This window comes from Thunnus albacares, chromosome 15 (genome assembly GCF_914725855.1).
Source record: "Thunnus albacares chromosome 15, fThuAlb1.1, whole genome shotgun sequence".
Classification (NCBI taxonomy): domain Eukaryota; kingdom Metazoa; phylum Chordata; class Actinopteri; order Scombriformes; family Scombridae; genus Thunnus; species Thunnus albacares.
Genome location: NC_058120.1, coordinates 16,559,798 through 16,575,005, shown reverse-complemented (window position 1 = coordinate 16,575,005; position 15,208 = coordinate 16,559,798). Strand labels below are relative to the sequence as shown.

The following is a 15,208-nucleotide window of genomic DNA, read 5'->3' as shown; positions in this document are numbered from 1 at the left end:
GGATCTGTTCTAACAAATGCTAATTCATAGGACTGCTGTCAAATTAAACCTGGAGTGTCATGTAATTGAAATCACACAACTTCACACATGTGATGCCATAGACTAGGGTGGGGAAATTTTCCAACAGGAAGTACTTGCTGTGAAGTCCAGTCAAAGGTCAGTGACAAAGGATTTAGAGTAATTTAATGACAAGTATATAAATCTGACATAAATGAGGCAATGTTGCCAATTGTCATCAGATTGTGTTCATGATACATTCATGCCTCAAAATATGGTATTTTTCAAATTTCAGTCAATATTTCATTGTCCCACTTTAGAAAATGTGGTCTGAAATATGGGACAGCATGGTTTTACTAATGTGGGACAGTCATATAAGCTCTGTAATTGGTGAAATATGCATTTAGGCACATTAAATGTGCAATACTAATAGTTATGCAGGGGTCTTAGTCTTGTAATGCTTATTTTTAGTTATTTTAGGCAGATTACAAATTATATTATTACTAATATTCATATATAATACATAATACTATTTGTAACAGCAAAGATATTGTAATTAATTAATTGATGAAACATGGGCATGCACTTTGGCCATGAGTAATATTGATCAGCCTCCCAGTGAGTGTCCCAGATTTCAGCCTGAACTGTCCCACATTAGGAAAGCCACATAATCTGGGACAATTTGGAACAAAGAAAACTTTCATATTTATATTTACCATTTCTTCTCTCTTTTCTGATACGATTAGAAAACACCGTGGGGATTTCAGAATGGTATTGGGTGCGGATATAATGTAACTAGCTTAATATCAGAATCAGTTTTATTAGCTAAGTATGCAAGCAAACAAAGAATGAGTGTTGGCGTTTGCTCTCACAAACGCAACATAGAATAATAAAAACGCAACAAAAGTAAGGTGGTAATAATAATAATGATGATGAGATAAACAAAGTAATATTATAATTAAATAAAAAGTCGAAATATATTGCTGAAGTGTCAGTTGCAAAAATTGCCCCACTTTACTCTAATCATAGACTGTATATAAAGACTGTCTTTATAGACTGTCTCTGACTAATTCACCCTATGTTGTATAATCCTAAATTGCAGGCAGGTTATTGCGCCCCCAGCTGCCACCTTCTGGCTTTACAACGTTGAAATATCTCAAAGCTGCATTCACGACAAGAAACGTTGCAAAACGCTCACGAATGAGATTGTCGACATAAAATCGGTGCCTGTCTGGATTTCCATTTATCACTTTGTAGTCCTTAAATAACTGGAGATATATAGACAAATCCGAAGCCTTTCATAAATCAGTACGTGTATATTTAAGTTCACCGACAGCTGAAGAACAGTCTTGAATGCGACTTTACAGCGAATTGTTTACATTATTACGATGGTGACCGTTGGTGAGTGGCTAACAAGCTAATTTATCCTCTGGAATCGTGTATTTGCTCCAAAAAAGAAAGATTGCATTATTAGTTTGAGTTTCATTAAATATTTATAAGAATCCACTTTCTCTATAGCATTAATAAAACAAAACTAACCCAGATCTAGCTGTCATCTTAGAGCCCATGCTAAGGAAGTAAGCTAAACATTCACACCGTTCCAGCTAGCACAGGTGCTATCTAAGCTACACCTTGGCTTGACTATCACTAATCAATAGTAGTTGATGGAAGTCGATATGTGACCTTCTGACACCTATTTTACACTGCCAATATGGCCAGGTCTTCCTTGTAAAAGTAGGTTAAAAATGTATCTCAAGAGATTTCTGGTTAAATAAACTAATAATAATAAGGTGGTATAAGGTGAGTGTCCTTTGTCGCAGTGGAGCTGTTGAGTCTGCTGCTGGTGGCAGTGCTGTGGGGCTGCACCAACCCTTTCCTGAAGAAAGGCACAGAGGGGATAGAAAATGTGTCACAGACCAGCAGGGTCTCGCAGCTACTGGCTGAGGTCAAGTTTCTTTTCCTCAATCTCAAGGTAAACTCAGAGATCAGGGTTTTGGTTTGGGTTTTTTGCCATTGTGCAAGTTTGTAATGATTACTTTATCAAAATAAATTGGTGTAATAACACCTTTTTCCTTTTTATCTTGGTGCCCAGTACCTCATCCCGTTTCTGCTGAACCAGAGTGGCTCTCTGGTCTACTATTACACCCTTTCCACCACAGGTGAGCTGCTTCAAGTTTAACATCATCACTGTCTGACTGCAGCCTCTGTTATAATGAAAAACGTAGGGGAGAATGGGTTCATTTTTGACTCTGGTCAATATACCTTTTTCACAGAAGACATTTTCAAAAGCCCAGGTGAGGCTAATGATATCAATTATGGCTCAGTTTCACCAAGTGTCCCTAAATCATCCTAGTATGCCAGCATGCAGCATGGGCCCTAGAGCCCTAAATATCACCTAAATATCCTGCACCTGTCATTTTCTTTATTAATAACCCTTGTGCTTTTCCTGTATATGCCCTACTTGCCCACACTGAAGACGTCACACACATTTAAATGGTATTTTTAAAGAAAAAGAAACCAGGAAGTGTTTTTTAGAATCTCATAGAATCTAATAAACATGCTTATGAATAAGAGATCCAAATTTAAGGACCACACCGTATTTATGCATTCATGTTTTTTAATTTGTCATAGTAGGTAAAGGCATCAGGTATTACTAATAACATTAACAATGGCTCTGTTTTGATTAGGCTAAATGTCCCAGTAAGCCATCGCAGTCAGCCAGCACATACAATACCAGGACCCTGAAACTGAAGCAGCTAAATGCAACGCATTATTTATGCGTCTTCTACTTTGACATGTCAATCTAATAATTGGAGCATTTGATAAGAAAATATTATACCCAGATCTTCCTCCTTTTCTTCTTATCCAGAGTTATCTCTTGCCGTTCCTGTGGCCAACTCTCTCACCTTCCTTTGCACTCTGCTCACTGGCAAGTTACTGGGCGAAGAGTTTGGAGGCAAACGTAAGTGACTCATGTTATGTCGGTGATATGGATACTACTATATTGGCAAGCTTTTCAGCTCGAGTCCAGTCACACAGCTGCTTACGTTGATTCACACAGGGACACATCTAGGAAACTAAGATGCTCCAACACTTAGGAGCAAACACTAGACTACTGGAACACATTCAGACATGTTTGAACAAGAATTGCTCAATATTACTTCTCTACGCCTCTGTGCTCTGTCTTTTAAGATATGCCTCTTTAAAAACTTTAATTTCCCTTCATATCCTCCCTCACATCTTTCTTTTTTCAGAGGCTCTTGCAGGGATGTTCCTCACCATGGTTGGCATCACTTTGTGTGTGATAAGCTCCATTGAGGACTCTGGGAAGCAGGATATGACTCAGTCCGTGCACTAATGGTGACCTGTCTCGATCAGAAGATCAAGGATATACCTTCCTGTGAGCAGATAACACAGAAGTACAGAGTGGCAAAGCAGAGCTGGCGCCGGACTTGAGGGGGCAATTTGGATTCAGGCAGCGACTACTTAGAGTAACGGTTTCTGGTGGGAGAATTGTGCCTAAATGAACTCAGCGTGAGCTTGAAAAGACCTGCCTAGAAACTCTCACACCAAGTTGAAGGGGAAGTGGGTTCAAGTAGGGTTCACCCCAGAGCGAGACCAGATTTATGGAGTTTGCATAGAAGTCGGTGGTTGTTAACTTCTACTTTTTAGCACTCTGCTGCCCCACCGTGTGACTAGCATCTGCATGAACACTATAGAGACCACATACAAATAAGGCTGGCGTTTGAAACGGACCAATTAGGTGTCACCTCCTGGTTTAATAGGGGCATTTTACTGCGACTGCCTTTTGTCAGCTTCGATGTGTGGGAAAGAGCGGGACACAGGAGAGGACATATTTCTATTTAGCTTGAGGGTAAAGTTGTTTTTCATTCACTTATTTTTCTTCTCCTCTTTATTCTTCCCCTGCTGCATCATATACATGATGTATTACTGAGGTAAATGCAACGTAGTTCCTTTTGGGTTTTTTTTACGAAGATTAATAAGGACTTAGTTGCTTTAACAGCCAGTGACCTTGCTTTATGTTCTGTAAATATGTCTGGACAAGTTGTAGAGTAATCAGAAATACATCCCATACATAGTAATATATATTTTTATTATCACAGTATTTAATTGACACAAGACTTTGCATTGTCGTGATCTCTTATTGTGATTTCACATCACAAATGTCTGCAAACCGAGATACATCGGAAATGTCCCAAAATATTGTTTCTTGTGTACATCTTGTATGTGGAATAAATTGCATCATTGAACATCTACACATTATCTGCATCAGAATTATCCTTGCATCAAACACTACCTTAGGTTCATCATTGTCTTTGTTCAGACTGTGTTGATTTAACTGTGTGATCATTTTCAAAGTGAATTGTAATACATAGAAATAGAGCACGTGATATCGTGTGGATCTTCTGTTGTGTTCTTATTTGAGCGTGGTCACATTTTTGACTCTAACAATTGCTAAAAAAAAAAACAACAACAACATAAATTCAATGTTGTTACTTGGCTCATAACCACAGTTAAAATACAATCAATCTAACATTCATTTAGCCGCATAGGTCACATCAAAACAGTAAGTTATCTGCTGTGCTTGTGGCTGTAGTTCAGCTGTTGGTGGTTATTATGATGTGAGCTCTTTGAAGCTTCTGTGCTCATCAATCACTGCTCCTTCCTGATGATGATGATGGTTCTGTTCTAGTTTTATTGATGGGGAGTCCCGAGGGCTCTCCTGCAAAAATATTAAAAGTGTAAAAGCAGAAATAATCAAGCACACATTTTCTTGGACCTACTTATGGTGCTGCCAAACAAGACAACTTGCCTTTTCTCTTTGAAATTCCTTGTTCCTTCCTCGAATTCCTCGGTGAGAGTTGGACGACAAAGGCCTCGACTTTGATGACGTCTGCTTCAGCTCAGGCTCCTTTTGAGTCAAGTGACACATCGATCGCTGATTATGTTTTCATGTCCGTGTACTCATTCTAAGCTGTTACATATTACAAGCAGTTGCTAAGTGAGTGGGTGTGTGTACCAATATTTCAGCAGCAGACTCCTCAGCTCTCGCAGTATTTTCTGTCATATCCTGAGCATCCGTTAACGTCGTCTGTTCCACATCGTCATGTTCAGATGATGACGCCTTTTAAAAGGACAAAAAAAAAAAGAAGTTATTTCTGAACCCATTTAATGCAGAAAAAGTTGACTGAACACTTTTTATAGGATTGGATGATTAAATGCAACCACCCACTCACACACACTCTACCTGCTTTCCGTTGTGTTTGTGTGGGTGTTCTCGTGCTTTATAATTTGTGCATGTCTCTTGAGAAAAACAGATAGGGTTTTATGTGGGTTTTTTTTTTCCACACACTCGTGCTTGTGACAGTGAATAAATAACTGTACTTTGCACACAAATGAAAGAATAACGTGGATATTAGTGTGTCAGACAGGAATTTATACAATAGATTGTTTTTTCTGGACTGGTTGCTGTTTTTGCTTTTCCATTTTCAGACAAAAATATGTCACATAATCTGGCAAGGGCACCATAATCCATAAACATAATCATATAAACATATTTCTTATCCAGACCATTATGGATCCATTTTCCTGAATCGATCATTTTCTAAATTATACCTTCAATGTCTGTCCCTTATGCTTGTACCTGATAGGGAAGCTGATAGCAAATAAATGTGAAAGATAGCAATTTTTCCCCATTTCTTCATTTACATAATAAGCAATATATTAACATAGAGTTTGTGTTCGGCCTACCTGCTGTGTGCTGTGCAGAAGATCATTTGTGTTGATTTGTTCCTCATCCTCCACTATTTCTGCCACTCTCTTTAGATGGAAAGTGAGAGACAGATTTAGATTCGCCCATTTATTAAGCATATCTTCTAAGTAATGAAAAAATGCCTCATTCAGTGATATTTTATCATGTATTTACAAGCCTGAGAGGACATTGAGATGACTGCAAAGCTAACCTGGTCGACAGGAAGCTCTGTAGCTGTGTTCTCATCCTCCTGCACCTCCTCGGCTCCTCTGACCTCCTCTCTCCTCTTCCGTGCTCCCCCTTTAAACACGCTGCGCTGGACTGTAATACAAACATTCATTGTGAATGTGAAAAATGTCAATTTAAAACTCAATATATTAAGTTAGATTCTGAAAAAAACAAAACAGAATGATGGGAGATCTTAACCAGATCCGTTGCTGAGTGGTGGTCTCGGCTGCCCTCGGTTTTTGCGGATCTTGACCGGCCTGGCGAAGAACATGGATGTCTCATCGGCTCCTTCTCTCCGGCTCCTCTGCTGTGTGGCTTGTGGAGCCGCAGCTTCGTCTCCTGTCGACTTCACCCTTCGCCCGTCTGACATCTGACATTCATAGGATACAACTGAATTAAAGTCACTTCATGTATGGTGAATTACATAAAGATAAAACTGCTTTCTGCACTTTTTGTCTCACTGTTTTCGTTTTTTTTTACCTCTGGGGACTCGAGGAGAGCTGAGTCACTGTACTGGTCTTCTGGACCGCTTTCTGCTTTCCTGTTCTGAGAGAAAAACAGAAGATGTCCATTACCTGATTTTGTTTTTTAAGTTAGTTATCTTTTTACAGCTGACATTTTGCAAATGAACTGCAGGCTGCAGAGTAACAATGCTGAGAAAGTATTTTTATGGCATGAAGGCAAGGTGAGTAAATTGCATTATAAACTGAATTTAGCAAATGGATTAGTTACCTGAGCCCTCCTCAACATCCTTCTCTTTCCTGGGTAATACCTGCAAAATCAAGAAAACAATCATTAATTCAATCATTATTTTATTTTAGAATGCTGAAAGGTCAGCCCAGATGCACATAAACACACACACACACACACATATGCAGGACCTTGCATAACAATACCTCTCTGTGGCTTTTGAAACCATCAGCTCCACATATGGAAGTTTCTTGAACCTTTCAGTACCCACGGCAACGTAGCAGTGGCCGGTCTCCAGCTCCCCAGCAGAAGTCACAGTCACTCCTTCCAAAGAGCACAACCTGATAAAGCACAGGGGGTTAGAGTCACATTTACTGGATATTATCTCTCTTTTTGTATTCATTGAGTATGTGAGAGTGTGTTTCTGTTAGTGTCACTGACCTGCGCACAGCTCCGGTCCGTAAACTGACTTTTTCTGTGACCAGACTCAGGATCTGCTCCAGGTCCTGCTGCATGCTCCGAGGAATGATGAATCGGAATGGCGCACACAGGAAATCTCCATTACGGAAAACGCTGAAACATTACAGGGAGTGATCTCAGATGCTTTGTATGTACACTTCGGATGATTGTGCGTTTGCATGTACACTGTCCTACTCACTGTATAATGCAAGGTACAGGTATAAACTTCTTCCATCTGGCTGAGACATTTGGTCTCTGGATGATTTTTGCCTGCAGGGGGACATTCAGAAAATAAGATGCATCATGCAGCAGAACATCATAATGTTGTCATTTCCTCACCGATATTGAAAATTCCCTCCTCGGATTTACGTCATCCGTGTTCTGCGCATCAGATACATTGCACGTCCATCACAGCGAAATCAGTGATCCAAAACATATAATGACTGAGTGAATATTCTGCTCATGTCAGCTCAAGAGCCGCAGCCATGGAAACCAGCGTCACTCCAAGACTTTTTTCGATGGCACATTCACATGACGCGTCTGATCCAAGGGCTCCTGTCAAATTTGCTACCCATGTCGTCCCATATCAATGAAATCTGGAGCCAATATCTGCGTCTGCCTTTGATAAACGTAGCTGGACTAAATCAATCAGCTCAAGCAGACACTGATAATCTTCCCTTATTGTTTTTACTTTGAAGTAGCAGACATTTAATGCATTTACAGTGTCTCTGAGGGAAAGAAAAGAGGCGTGGGGTGGTGAATGTGGGCATTAGGCCTGCCCAGACATGCACATCGCCCTGATAACACTGTGTGGAAGCCTAACTCTTTGTTTCACCGGCAGGATAAAACACATTCACATGCGGACACACTTCCTGTATTGCTCCACAGCAACCACAACACAGGCATGTAAGACTTTAAAACCAAACACACAGGCTAAAAAAAAAAAAAGAAAACACTTCTTTCCAAATGGCGGTCTTCCAAGGCACACACAATTACTCTCCACTCTTTTATGTTTTTCAGAAAAGTAGCTCTGATGGCTTAAGACAGCAGAAAGCACACTCTGGGTCTGAAAAACCAAGCAGTGTGACCCTTGCCAGCTGGTTGGAATACAAAGCGAGCACTTGTCAATATGAGTGGCTCTATGTGTGTAATTTTGTGTGTGCGGCTTTGAAATTGATTTTGTGTGATCATGCAAAAAGAGGCTCTCTTTGCATAATGCCTCCCTTTCATTTTACAATAAAAAAAAGGTCAAATTCTAACAACTAAAGAGAAAAGAGCTCAGATTCATTCAGAGGATTTTTCGTGAAATCATAACCTCTGATGCACTCTGGGAATTTTCTGATCTCTGACGATAACCAGCTTTAATTACTGAATCTAATGTCACTTGAGAGCCCTGAAAGGGCGCCCTGCAAGCTCTGACTGACTGTTTGATGGACAGCACAATGATTAGCTCATTAATTCCGGTAATTTACATGACAACCAGTGGCATCAATGGGACCGACAGCGCAAAAAGAGTTCTTATTGAAATAATCTAACTAATGCTAACATAACAATGTGTTGTCAAATTTATAGGCAAATCTGATCTCCTCTGTAATGGAAAATCCTGCACTAAACCACACACGGACTCATTTTCATATTTGACTTGGCAGGAGTTCAACTTGATATGAGCACAGTATGGCCTGGTGGTGCATTCCTCCTGGTTAGACTGGGATTAATGAGTGATGGACTGTTACTGCTGGCCTTAAAAGAAGCTGCCCACATGAGAAAATACTGTAACAGCCTACCTGAGTTTCTTCACGGGCAGCGGGCTGCTTTTTCATTCCTGCGTTCAGGTAACTATACATGAGAAGAACACATATGATGAAGAAAAGCCTGCAAGACGCCTGCTGTATCATTCAAACACATCCTGAATTCATTTTAGAGCTAGAAAAGCAATGTATTATAGTAGATAATAGATTTTGTACTCACTCCAGTTTCTTGAACCTCTCAAAGCCAGCAGCAACATACTGGGCTCCTGTCTGAAGGTCTTGAAGCTCTGTGACCCTGTGGCCCTGTTTGGGGGTGTACAGAGTCCTGACGGCAAGTGGAGCACCGATGTTCTGGGTCACGTCATTTAGAAAGGCCTCCATAGTGGCCACTTGTCGCTGGTTGACTATGAACCTCCGTCCGCTGTAGAAGGGGTCTCCATTCCTGTACACCACCACGCTCTTCACCGGAGGCAGAAGAGTTGCGGCTGCAGTGCCGGCAGCCATCTCTGGGCCAGCTGTTACACACACACACACAAATGTAGAGTGCTTTTGAGCCCAAACACACACACACACACACACACATACACCACATAATTCTCTCTCTATGCACAAAAACAGACATGTAGTGCTACTAACTAAACCTTGAGTTGCATCTACTGACCACCTTCATACACTCATACTACATTCTTTGAGTCACACTTGTTCAACATGATTTTCCATACAGACACACTGATCAGTCACTCACAACGTCCAGTGGAGGATGAAGCAGGGAAAACCGCAGAATTGAAGGCAAAGGTGAAAAATCAGTCCTTTCTGTTGTTGTGGTCTGTCTGGACTCCCACTCACACACGTTCCGCTCACTCTATCCCCCCCTAACACACACACACACACACACACACACACACACTACTCCACTGACGGCAGTGAGTATTTCCTGGTTGCTATGGCAGCATGGCCAGCAATGACTGGCTTTGTGGGCCAAACCATCGGCAGCAACCACAACAAAAGAGACAGACAGAGGAGGGGAGAATGGGTGGGTCGCTGCGTTGTAAGCTGAATCAATAAGATAACAGCTACACCTTGTTGTCTGTATTTTCCTGAAATGTGCCAAAATAACAGTGAATAATAGCAATATAAAGCAAGTTCAAGTACCTGAAGCTCACAGTAGCATTACCGAAAATCCTCATGTGACCCTTTTTATATATAACATTTTTAGATATATACATGTTTTTTAGAGTTGGAGAGTGCAGCTTTTACTCTCTTTACTCTATTTTTTATCCTCTAAATGCGTCTTCCCATGCGTGCTCTTCAATGACATTAATAGCAAAAGACAACAGCAGCTTAATAGGAGACTGTCATGTGAATATCTGTAGGATGAACTTCTCATGTGATCAGCTCATTCATTGTGATCCAAATGGGAAATTTGAGCTTCTGAGATGACAAAACACAAACTTGTTTATAGCTAAGTACCCTCCCTTGAATTCCTTTCAATAGACCTTCTTCCATCATAATAGTAGCTACCTCAACCTCTCACAGTTTATGCTATTCGGAGGAAAATATGAGTGCAGTGGCAACAACAGCAGAAGAAAGACTTTATAGAAAAATAAAATTTATTCATTTTTTACGTTAACAAATAACACACAGTGTACAGGTTTATTAACTCTTCATATTCTGTCAAACACATTATAAATACTACTCTAAAGCAATTTATTTTCCGTGCAGTTGTATGTCCTCATATCTTAAATGGATTCCATTACAGAGAGTCCAGTTGACTGACCGCAGTCAGGCCGTCGGTCCCGGTTCAGATAACATCTGCTGTCAGGATGCACCCAGCCTGTCCTTCAGTGACAAGTACTGCAGGGGAGAGGAAGGAAAGGAAAAAAAACAATCATTAAAAGTTTATTTTCTGCGGCAAAGTTTTACCCTGTACTGAAACAGTTGGGTGAGCACACTCCCAGTGCATGACGCCAAGTGTAAGAGAGGTTTTGGATTATATAGTTGAAATTATTAAATATGTTAACATACATATGTATCAGTGGTAGGGCTGAAGAGTTTGAAAAAATATCAAATTGAAATTATTTTGACTGATACTGCAATTGAGACATGATTTGTGATTTTAGAGGGAATTATTATTTTTACATTGTTATTCTCATTTTCATTGAAAAAGATTAAATGATTCTGGTGTGATTTTTGCAGGGATCTGTACAAAACAATAAAGAATAAATCTGGTCTGAACTGTGATGGATGTTTAGAAAGGCAATTTGGTTTCTAATTTTGCTGTTCGCCATTGTTTTCTCTTCTAAATAACTCTGCTTCACCTGGAGGTTTGTTTAAAACCTGTATGATCGGTTGACTACACGTGTTCCTTGTTCTGTTGCTCTCCTTTTGGCAATGTCTGCACATTCTTAGGTCTCAGCCATTAACCTGGTGAGTACTGTAGAATATTTTTCAGGCTGCAACTAAGGATTATCGTCATGTCGATTAATCTGTTCTTATTTTCTCCATTAGTCATTTGGTGTAAGAAATGTCAGAAAATGGTGAGAAATGGTGATCACTGTTTCAAAAAGCCCACAGAGATGCCCTCAAATGTCTTTTTATGTCTTGACCAGCAGTCCTGACCCAAACGTATTCAGTTTATTGTCATAGAAAACCAAAGAAGACCCAGATTGACACAAACTACAACTGCTCTTGAAAACTGTATGCTGGGGTACACAAGTGGATTCTGCTTATCTCTAGCCTGGGTTTAGTGGAGGTTTATATTGTATGTGTTCTCTGTCCACATTACTCCACATTTTGGCACCTTTACACCTTTTGGAAATGCATGGTGCTTTGTGGAAGCAGTGACATGGAATTCATGAAAACATTGATTGTGTTAAAAAATAAATTAAAGGAATTAAATCAGTACACAGTCTGAGTACAAATAGTGCAAAACAGGCTGAACCATAAAGGCAGCTTTAGTATCCATGGTTGTAAGTGTAAGCTGACTTGTCGACTGTAGTCAGTAAATAGCTACTTACTTTGTTACTGGGTGCAGGTATTATTTCTTGTAGAAATGCTGCGTCTTGTGCCTTCTGTACTGACTTTGTCACTAAATAAATTTTCCTTGCAGCAGAAGCTATTTTCTTACCACAGGAGACTGCCTCTAAATGTAGGGAAACACTACATCTCTCCCGTCCTCTGCCTTACCTTTTTCCTGCTGTCAATGGCCTGTTGGAGCCAGAGCAGCTCCATGGTCAGGGTGTTTCTATGGAGACGCAGGGCCTCTGGGGTACGTGGCACCTCCTGGGCCAAGCAGTACTGCTGGGGACCTGAAAGAGGGATGGCAAATTCAAAATAACTGCAACCAGACATATTAAACGTGTTTCACAAAGAAGGCAGATCTGCATTATTCTTGTAGGTGAATATTGATTGTCAAAATCTTATTTCGTTTTTTTTTTCTTTAATGAGTTAAAAGCCTTCCCATGTGATGAAATTGTATGCAATGCTGTTTCACCTGAGTTGATCCTTTTCTTGAAGCTATTTAAAAGTATTGACACAGGTCACTGACTAATCTTATGTCAACCAATTTGCAGATTTTTTAGTCATTTTCATAAAATCAAGACCGGAATATTCTTTAACAAACACAAGACTTAATGAATCAGCCATTTACCAAGGAAAACCAAACCAAACACCTACTGTTTCCAGGTTCTCAAATATGAGGATTTTCTGCTTTTCATTGTTTCATACAATTATAAATTACATATCGTGAGGTTTTAGACTGTTGGTTGGACAAAGAAATGTATCGTGATGGGCTTTTTCCTCACCATTTCTGAAATTTCATGGCTGTAATCTATTGTGAAGACATTTTTAAATTTCAGCCCTAAAGCAAGATGCAATTTTTGTAACTAATGAATAATGAGAGATGGAGACACATACATAAAAAGTTGTCTTATTTCAAAATCTTTAAATGGCTAAGCATATACAAAAAAATTATCTGGGGACATGACCACTAAGTGCAAAAATCTCACCTTTGTGAGAGTGACTGTAGTTCATGTCCAGCTCTAAACTGCTCCAGATGGTGGTGGAGTCTCCTGTGCTGTCCATCAACCCAACAGTGTTTACTTTCTGTCCCTCTCTATTCTCTTTACAACAGTCTATGGAAAGAGAGGTTGGGCTTTTGGTTTGTGAGTCATCTCTCTCGGCTTCAGTCTTCTGTGGAAGGTTATGAAGATCCTCCCCTCTCTCCTCAGATAAGGGAGCTGCTGCTGCCGCTGCTGCTGGGCTCTGGAAACTAGCACTGCCATCTAGTCCTGGATCTGAGCGTTCACTGGCGCAGCTGCTGGGTCGTAGAAATGGGCCATCCTGGTGATGCATGAGCAACAGCATGAGAAAAATACTGAGAGGCTGATTAAATCACACTTTCATTGCAGTTACAGAAACTTACAGTGTCTGTGAAGTGGGGAATGGAGATGACTGTTTCTCTCCACTTTAAGTGGGCCAAGCCTCCATCAATCTCGTTCACGATATCTTCAAAGTCTTCTCGTGCACGATAGACTTCTTTTCTCACCAGATATCCACGTGCATATGCCTATAGCGAGCAGAGGAGAGTTACAGTAACTATAGTAACGGTGGCTAGTCCACTACTGCAGCTTTGCCTTGACTTTAGTCACGTCAATGCTAAAAACAATAGCCACTATTGGCAACCGTTTTTCAGAGTTAGCAGCTGAACACACAGCTAAAACAGCTAAATATCAATTGACGGCAAATCAGTACAAGCATAAATACGCAGGTTACCGCTTCACAGGAAGAAAACTAATTCATTAGCTAATGTTATTACCTGAAAATAGGTGAGTATCTTCTCCCATTTGCTCCTGTCCATTGCTATGGTAACGCTACTCCGGAGAGCGGGAGATGAACTCGAACTTTTGATTTGGTTCCGGTGTCACACTTAAAAAGTAAAAGCTCCTTGTTAAATTTGACCACATAAGTATACTAGTTCAATGTTAAGCTTGCTGTATCGTCATAAACACAATATGCGGAGATTTTAACAATTGAAACTGTATTCAAATGACCGAAATAACTCCGGAGTAATACTGTCGTTATCTTGTGGTGTTATATTCTGGAAATACGTAGCGGAAGTGCTCCGGTGTTTATATATTTTCAATTTGCAATGCAGCTGCTCGTCACATGGCAGTTTTCCTCTAAGTTTCTCGCCATAACTAATGAAAATGAGTAGTGGTTCAAATCAGAGGACTTTGTTTCAGACCTGGGGTGCGTCTGTGTCTCAAAACAAAGTTGTCCCGCCGAAGAATGATGGCAAAAAAGCCGCTGGACGGCGCAAGACAACCCCAAGCAACACTGTAAATGTAGCTGCATCACGTCCTCCTCGGAATCCTCTATGGGAAGAAATTGCTCAGGGGTCCACATACACGTCAGAGAGGCCAGTGAGGATAGAGGACCCTACACCTGCGTTTGAAGATGAAGACGACGATGATGATGTGATGGTGGTCGCTGTCTATGAAGCTGAAAAGAGCCTGCAACTTGATAATCCAAACTTTTTTCAAGATGACAACTCTGTAGGAACAGAGAGCACTGCCCTCTCTCCCATCCCATCAGGTGGGCAGACATATCCAGATTTTCCTGGCTTTGACAGCTCCTCAGCAAAGGTATGGATATACCCCACCAACTATCCCATCAGGGAGTACCAGCTGAAGATATCAGAGGTTGCCCTGTTTCAGAACACACTGGTGTGTCTTCCCACTGGCCTTGGAAAGACCTTTATAGCCTCTGTGATTATGTACAACTTCTACCGCTGGTATCCATCCGGGAAGATTGTTTTCATGGCTCCCACTAAACCCCTGGTGGCACAGCAGATTGAAGCCTGTTATAAAGTGATGGGGATCCCTCAGGCACATATGGCTGAGCTGACAGGTGTGTTTCAGTTCACCTTAACAACAAGAAAGCATCGTATTTTACTCATTTATCTATTATTAACAAGAGTTCATCTCCTTATCTGCAGGCAGCACAGCAGCAAAGCAGAGGCAGGAGGTGTGGAGGTCCAAACGCGTCTTCTTCCTCACCCCGCAGGTCATGGTGAACGACCTGTCCAGAGACACCTGCCCAGCTCAGCAGGTCAAGTGTGTGGTGATTGATGAAGCCCACAAAGCGCTGGGCAACCATGCCTACTGTCAGGTACACCAACCTTCCAATGATGATCACAGCACTGAGTTAATTTTTTACATCACTGACTGGCCTGAACAGATTTTCAGGATATATTTTATTTGCATAATTCAACTCCAATACTCACCTTTCTAAAAAGTGACTTTAAAGTGAT

General features: G+C 40.7%; 4 protein-coding genes across 5 annotated transcripts in view; 2 read left to right on the top strand and 2 right to left on the bottom strand.

Annotated features, from left to right (window-relative positions):
* The first annotated feature begins 1,199 nt into the window (after positions 1-1,199).
* On the top strand, positions 1,200-4,274 carry tmem234 (transmembrane protein 234). Of its 2 annotated transcripts, none has more exons than XM_044375824.1 (5): positions 1,200-1,398; positions 1,818-1,969; positions 2,090-2,156; positions 2,867-2,959; positions 3,252-4,274. In XM_044375824.1, the coding sequence occupies exons 1-5, from the start codon at positions 1,386-1,388 to the stop codon at positions 3,353-3,355; spliced, it is 429 nt and encodes a 142-aa protein (XP_044231759.1). In that variant the 5' UTR covers positions 1,200-1,385; the 3' UTR covers positions 3,356-4,274. The 2 variants fall into 2 exon arrangements, with proteins under 2 accessions (XP_044231759.1, XP_044231760.1); XM_044375825.1 differs by lacking the exon at positions 1,200-1,398 and adding an exon at positions 1,415-1,731.
* Positions 4,275-4,593: 319 nt separating this feature from the next.
* dcdc2b (doublecortin domain containing 2B) lies at positions 4,594-9,865 on the bottom strand. Its single transcript, XM_044375822.1, has 14 exons — positions 9,641-9,865; positions 9,116-9,410; positions 8,932-8,983; positions 7,347-7,417; positions 7,130-7,261; positions 6,895-7,029; positions 6,731-6,770; positions 6,479-6,544; positions 6,197-6,368; positions 5,982-6,091; positions 5,770-5,838; positions 5,039-5,143; positions 4,832-4,930; positions 4,594-4,741 (listed from the first exon to the last, which is right to left on the bottom strand). Exons 2-14 carry the CDS (start codon positions 9,397-9,399, stop codon positions 4,634-4,636), a joined length of 1,443 nt encoding a protein of 480 aa, XP_044231757.1. The 5' UTR covers positions 9,400-9,410; positions 9,641-9,865; the 3' UTR covers positions 4,594-4,633.
* Positions 9,866-10,474: 609 nt separating this feature from the next.
* Positions 10,475-13,821, bottom strand: iqcc (IQ motif containing C). The gene is made up of 5 exons (XM_044374494.1): positions 13,712-13,821; positions 13,319-13,462; positions 12,903-13,236; positions 12,082-12,203; positions 10,475-10,749 (listed from the first exon to the last, which is right to left on the bottom strand). Exons 1-5 carry the CDS (start codon positions 13,751-13,753, stop codon positions 10,714-10,716), a joined length of 678 nt encoding a protein of 225 aa, XP_044230429.1. The 5' UTR covers positions 13,754-13,821; the 3' UTR covers positions 10,475-10,713.
* A 24-nt stretch (positions 13,822-13,845) lies between these two features.
* fancm (FA complementation group M) overlaps positions 13,846-15,208 on the top strand; it is a 44,436-nt gene continuing 43,073 nt past the window's right edge. Inside the window, exons 1-2 of the mRNA XM_044374474.1 lie at positions 13,846-14,805; positions 14,894-15,066. Coding sequence (XP_044230409.1) covers positions 14,097-14,805; positions 14,894-15,066 — 882 coding nt within the window. The 5' untranslated portion in view covers positions 13,846-14,096. The remainder of the gene's footprint in view (positions 14,806-14,893; positions 15,067-15,208) is intronic.